This window comes from Galeopterus variegatus, unplaced genomic scaffold (genome assembly GCF_000696425.1).
Source record: "Galeopterus variegatus unplaced genomic scaffold, G_variegatus-3.0.2 Scaffold1337, whole genome shotgun sequence".
Classification (NCBI taxonomy): Eukaryota; Metazoa; Chordata; class Mammalia; order Dermoptera; family Cynocephalidae; genus Galeopterus; species Galeopterus variegatus.
This window is the reverse complement of record NW_007727448.1, coordinates 392987-399534: the sequence shown is the minus strand read 5'-3', so window position 1 is coordinate 399534 and position 6548 is coordinate 392987. Positions and strand designations below refer to the sequence as shown.

Here is a 6548-nt window from a genome sequence, read left to right as displayed (position 1 = left end):
GCCCGCACCGCGCTCAACCAGTGAGCGGGAACCAGTCTCCACATGGGATCCGAACCCTTGGTGGGAGCGCTGCTGCGCTCTCAGGCGGTGCACTCTCCAGTGCACCACCGGGCCAGCCCTCTGTTTAGGTTTTTAATGGTTCTATAAAAGAGCAGGATCCTCATAGAGCCAAGAATAAAGCAAGCTCTTTCAAAAATTGAATTAACTCTTTAAGATATCATTAGGGGACCATGTGGTGCTTGGAAGCAGAAATATGCTACCCTGACCCATGGACCTGATAGTTAATGCACCTTCCTGATTTTCCACTCTCAACTCACCCAGCAGGTGAGGCTGACTCAACACTTTAATCCATCTGTAGCTTCACCCCATAAGCTCAGCTGCATGACACCCTTGTAGTCATCCAGTGGATATTTATTGATTCTAATATAGCACTTTTTCCAGGGAATTTTATGTTAACTCATATAAGTTTGACATAAATGGTATTGCACATGTCAAGAGTGTCCAAGAGACTAGGAAAAAATGAAAAAGAAATACTGTATTTACTTGCTTAGGCAGTTTGTCTCGGATTATCTCCCCATAACCTCTGTCATTTTAAAGGAGGAAAGGAAAGAAGTTGACATTTAAAGTGAACNCTCCCCATAACCTCTGTCATTTTAAAGGAGGAAAGGAAAGAAGTTGACATTTAAAGTGAACCTACTTTCTGCCATGAGCTACAACAGAGGCTTGGATGTACACGATTCTTTTTACTCTTTAGCACAGTCCTATATAGCAAGGGATTTTATCAACATTTTAAGAGACCAAAATTGTTTTTTCTCAGCTTAATTTCCATGTTAGAGACAGTAGTTGTGAACTTCTGCAGGTTTGGTGAGAGATGGTGGGGTAGCACAGTAAACAGTCAGGAAGGAGTTCCAAATACTCATGGACTCATGGGCTAACAGCATTGAAGAGTATAGATAAGTGAAAGTTTAAAGTATGGATTCTAAAAAATAATAAAATAAAATAAATAAAAGTATGGATTCTTAGACCCTACCCTGGAGATTCTAATTCAATAGGTCTAGGGCAAAGCCCTGGAATATACATGTTTTAAAAATGCAATAGGTAATTCTGATGTGCTACAAAATTTGAGAAGCAAGGACTTGGGCCAGTCTCTCAATTAGGCAGATCATGAAAGTGAAGTCTTGAACAAGAACTGGAACCCATGACTTCTGCTTCCAGTTCTAGAACCTTCTATACAACATCACACAGTTCAAATATCACGCACAGCTCTTTGCCTGCTGTGCACACATTTCAGAGGCTTGTGTTTAAAAGACCCAGATCCTTCATGGGAACACAGCTCTTTTGTTATGTCAGGATGCCAGAAAGAAAAGAGAGAGTCCTTTCTCTCTGTTTTTAAAATAAGGGGGAAAGAGAAAGTAGCATTTATGTGTCACGAACTGTGTTAGATGCTTTGCATGTATCATCTCATTTAATTCACATAGTAACACTCGGAGGTGGTTGTTTTCCACATAGAAAGGAAACAGATCCAGAGTCAAAGTGAATTTGTCCAAGGTAGCATCTTGGGAAAGTTATCTTCCTTTCCAGGCTTATATTGATAAATTTTTGTCTTACCATTTATCCACCCATCCACCCATCCAAAAAACCATCACTGATGCCTGCTCCAAGGATGAAAAATTTGTTTCATTTTAAGAGTGTTGAGAAGGATTCTGAGGCTACATCTAAATTCAATGGAAGAGTGTGATTGATTAGCAGTATTTGTTATAACCACAAGAAGGGACAGAGACAGCACTTGGGCTGTTTATCTACCATTTCTGACCTTCCAGGGTGCCTAGGGAGACAAGTTGACTCTCATCCATGCATTCCAAAAGTGAAAAATGCAACTAGAATGCTGAGAATGACACAGAGGGCCAGGAGAGTTGGAGTGGGTCACCCTCATGTGCTGTCCTTGCTGTCCCCCAGCTCCGCCAGCGGTTTGAACTGGAGATTGAGCGGATGAAGCAGATGCACCAGAAGGATCGGGAGGACCAGGAAGAGGAGCTGGAAGATGTCCGTCAGTCCTGCCAGAAACGGGTATGTGAGCAGTGAGCACAGCCGTGACCTTGGGTCTTGGCAGGCCCCGTCTGGGGACAGGCTCTTTCTGCAGCCACCTGAGACCTTAGCTCCTCAGGTGCCTTGAAAGGTACAGAAGCAGAAGTGCCTATCTTAAATATGAACCTAGAAATTCCAGGAGCCTCTGGAACTGTCCAGCATAATCACCCCTAGATTTCTACCAAGAGCCCATGAGGCCATGTTACCGATGTCTTGAGTAAGGACTTCTAAGTTTCCGTAATGGGACGGGTCCCTTCTGGCTATTTATCTTGTAACTCAAATTATTTTTTACGTTTTGTCCAGGCTTTTTGCAGATATTTCAGTGTGCAAGAAAGCAGTAAACCTTTGAAATCTTACTACCTAGAAACCATCATGATTACTGTTTTTCAGTACTCTTGAATCTCTCTCATGATGTATACACACATACACATTTGTAGAGAGATCATTTTCACTAACTGAGGTCGTTCTGTTTTGAAGTCTTCTATTTTCACTCAGCAATTTTTCATGGCCTCTTTTCATGTCTGTAAATCCAGATCTAACATATGTTTAATGGCTTAAGAGTATGCCATCTTAAGCAGGCACTCTAATCTATTCAACACATCCCATCATTGGGCATTTAGGTTGTTTCCAGTTTTCTGCTCTTATAGCCAATGCTGAGATAAACATCCTGATACATTTATTGGTTGATGTTTGATAAATTTTTGTCTTACCATTTATCCACCCATCCACCCATCCAAAAAACCATCACTGATGCCTGCTCCAAGGATGAAAAATTTGTTTCATTTTAAGAGTGTTGAGAAGGATTCTGAGGCTACATCTAAATTCAATGGAAGAGTGTGATTGATTAGCAGTATTTGTTATAACCACAAGAAGGGACAGAGACAGCACTTGGGCTGTTTATCTACCATTTCTGACCTTCCAGGGTGCCTAGGGAGACAAGTTGACTCTCATCCATGCATTCCAAAAGTGAAAAATGCAACTAGAATGCTGAGAATGACACAGAGGGCCAGGAGAGTTGGAGTGGGTCACCCTCATGTGCTGTCCTTGCTGTCCCCCAGCTCCGCCAGCGGTTTGAACTGGAGATTGAGCGGATGAAGCAGATGCACCAGAAGGATCGGGAGGACCAGGAAGAGGAGCTGGAAGATGTCCGTCAGTCCTGCCAGAAACGGGTATGTGAGCAGTGAGCACAGCTGTGACCTTGGGTCTTGGCAGGCCCTGTCTGGGGACAGGCTCTTTCTGCAGCCACCTGAGACCTTAGCTCCTCAGGTGCCTTGAAAGGACGGGTATGTGAGCAGTGAGCACAGCCGTGACCTTGGGTCTTGGCAGGCCCCGTCTGGGGACAGGCTCTTTCTGCAGCCACCTGAGACCTTAGCTCCTCAGGTGCCTTGAAAGGTACAGAAGCAGAAGTGCCTATCTTAAATATGAACCTAGAAATTCCAGGAGCCTCTGGAACTGTCCAGCATAATCACCCCTAGATTTCTACCAAGAGCCCATGAGGCCATGTTACCGATGTCTTGAGTAAGGACTTCTAAGTTTCCGTAATGGGACGGGTCCCTTCTGGCTATTTATCTTGTAACTCAAATTATTTTTTACGTTTTGTCCAGGCTTTTTGCAGATATTTCAGTGTGCAAGAAAGCAGTAAACCTTTGAAATCTTACTACCTAGAAACCATCATGATTACTGTTTTTCAGTACTCTTGAATCTCTCTCATGATGTATACACACATACACATTTGTAGAGAGATCATTTTCACTAACTGAGGTCGTTCTGTTTTGAAGTCTTCTATTTTCACTCAGCAATTTTTCATGGCCTCTTTTCATGTCTGTAAATCCAGATCTAACATATGTTTAATGGCTTAAGAGTATGCCATCTTAAGCAGGCACTCTAATCTATTCAACACATCCCATCATTGGGCATTTAGGTTGTTTCCAGTTTTCTGCTCTTATAGCCAATGCTGAGATAAACATCCTGATACATTTATTGGTTGATGTGAATGTAAGATGAATCTGTAATGTGGAATTGCTAGAAAGCTTTGAGTTAAGCCTCATTTAGCAAGCCCCCATGCCTAATTTCTCCCTCTTCCCTTACCCATCATACCTGTGAACACCATGTAGAAATATTACACAGAATATTTCTCTAGAAAATTTTAACTTGCTTGATATATAGTTTTTATTTATTTTGTGTATTTTTTGAAATGAGTTCTTGCTTTTTCAGTCTTCATTCTAAATACAGACTGCCTTGTATTTCTCACTCCTTACTCTTAAAAGAAAGTGTTAAAATAGACTTGCTTTCTACAGAAGTGACCATTAGTTAGTATTTTTTTCCCCTTCCATGGGCTAGGAGATGGAAGCCCCCAGTTCTTGCCCATGTTCCTTCAGGTGAAGGTTGTGCAAACTTCTGGTCTATTCCAAGAGTGCCTCAAAGTATGGTTCATGCTCTGAGCCAGGGTTACGATAAGTTGGAAATGTGACCCAGACCCTTCTGAGGCTTTCCTGTGGACAGATTTATAAAGGGAGAAAGTGAGGTCAGGGAAAGGTGTTTTTCTCCCTGTGAGAGACACTAACATTAACTCCATATTCTAGTGACTGCTCTGTTAAGTCTATCTGTTACCATGGCAGGAAATCAATTGTTAGTGACCTGGGTGGGAATGCTGTGACTTTCTTAGGTGGCAGAGAGACCTGGGGCCAGAAGACAGGACACTAACACCTCTCAGCAACAACTGATTTGAGGATATGCACTTCGGATTCTCTCTGGGACTTAGCCCATCTGTGAAATAGGGTCACTGATGGCATGAGATGGAGATGGTGGATCAAGGGGATAAAGTAATATGCTTGAGAGAGGCTGAATGGATATGCAAAGCACAGCTACAGTGGGGTATTCATTCTACTCGAGAATGCCTGCCTTTGCTGGGTAATTGCTGAGAAATCAGAGTCAATTGTAAATAAAATGAGTTGTTCATAGTCAAATGTCTTAGTTCGGGCTGCTATAGCAGAATACCATAGACTGGGGGGCTTAAACAACAAACATTTATTTCTCACAGTTCTGGAGCCTGGGAAGTCCAAAATCAAGTGCCAGCAGATTTGATGTCTGGTGAGGGCTGTCTTTCTGGATTGTAGACAGCCACCTTCTCATTGTACCTTCATGTGACAGAGAAAGAGAGAAAGCAAGCTGTCTGGTGGCTCTTCTTCTGGGGGCACTAATTCCATCATAGAGGCTCCACCCTCCTGACCTCATCTAAACCTAATTACCTCCCAAAGGTCCAACCTCCAAATGCATTGGAGGTTAGGGTTTTAACATGAATTTGGGGGACACATGCAGTACATAACACCAAATAATCTTAAATGTAGCTTTTTTAAAAAAACTGCGTTATGTATATTCATATTTATAAGGGGCGTAGATGCATTTCAATATGTTGGGTATAATGTCATGAAGAGCCTTAAAAAGTCAGCATGCCAAGAATTGTAAATATTTAGCTGGTGGTCTGTGGGAGAGAGACTTCTGTTCTGGTGGGGAGCTGGGAGAGAAGGCTTCACAGTCAATGGCAAGGGGCTCCCCATAATTGTCCAGCTCTCAAGTTTTTAGGCTCATGAGTTCTCCAACAGAGACACCCCCTTCCAATTGCTAGGTCAGCCTTTGTGGAACAAAGCCACAAGCGCCACATCACCCCTTCTCCAGAGGGTCCCAGCCTTGTAGGATCTGTTCAGATGGAGCTCACTCACCCTATGCATGCATCTGCCCTTTGTGCCATAGCTCCGTCAGCTGGAAATGCAGCTGGAGCAAGAATATGAAGAGAAGCAGATGGTCCTCCATGAGAAGCAAGATTTGGAAGGCTTGATTGGAACCCTCTGTGATCAGGTAAGGCAGAGACATGAGCAGACATTCGGGAGGACACGCGTTCTGCCTCTGGGCCCGATTAGAGAGAGGAACTCGTGGAAAGACCAACTGGAGGGGAATCTTCCTCTGATCTTCAGGGATCAGGCCTTTCAGTGGCCTCTCCCAGACACCTTATTCTTCACCAACTCTGTCCCTTCGTATACTTATCAGCTCTGCAAAGGGGATCTTTAGGTGCCTGCTAACAGCAGCATTCTTGGAAGAACCCATGGGAATAAACTGAGTAGGCCCAGCCAGGAGCAATAGATGAGGTTTCCTTGCCTTCAGCAGCTGTCAGGGTAAGAGTGTAGACAGTCCTCACTTCAACGGGGTGAATGTGGATGAATGACCACTGCACTCATTGCTGGCCTCATGAGAATAAGACTTTTGCTACAGGCAGCCAGGCTTGGAGTCAGGAAAATGTAGCTTTAAAAAGCAACTGGGCATCTTCTGTTTACATGGCTTTGGGTGAGCTCGTTAACTGCTCTAGGTTTCTGCAGAGCAGAGCCTTGTAGGGCTGAGACTGTCACTGTGCAGCAGGGTTCTCAACTGCAGCACTGTGGACATTTTGAGCTGGATCAATCTTTGTGGTG

General features: G+C 43.6%; 1 protein-coding gene across 2 annotated transcripts in view; it reads left to right on the top strand.

Annotated features, from left to right (window-relative positions):
- Window positions 1-6548, top strand: part of LOC103593392 (unconventional myosin-XVIIIb-like) — a 145007-nt gene that overhangs the window by 15056 nt on the left and 123403 nt on the right. For both annotated transcript variants that reach the window (XM_008576355.1, XM_008576354.1), the window contains exons 6-7: window positions 1957-2067; window positions 5836-5940. In XM_008576355.1, coding sequence (XP_008574577.1) covers window positions 1957-2067; window positions 5836-5940 — 216 coding nt within the window. The remainder of the gene's footprint in view (window positions 1-1956; window positions 2068-5835; window positions 5941-6548) is intronic.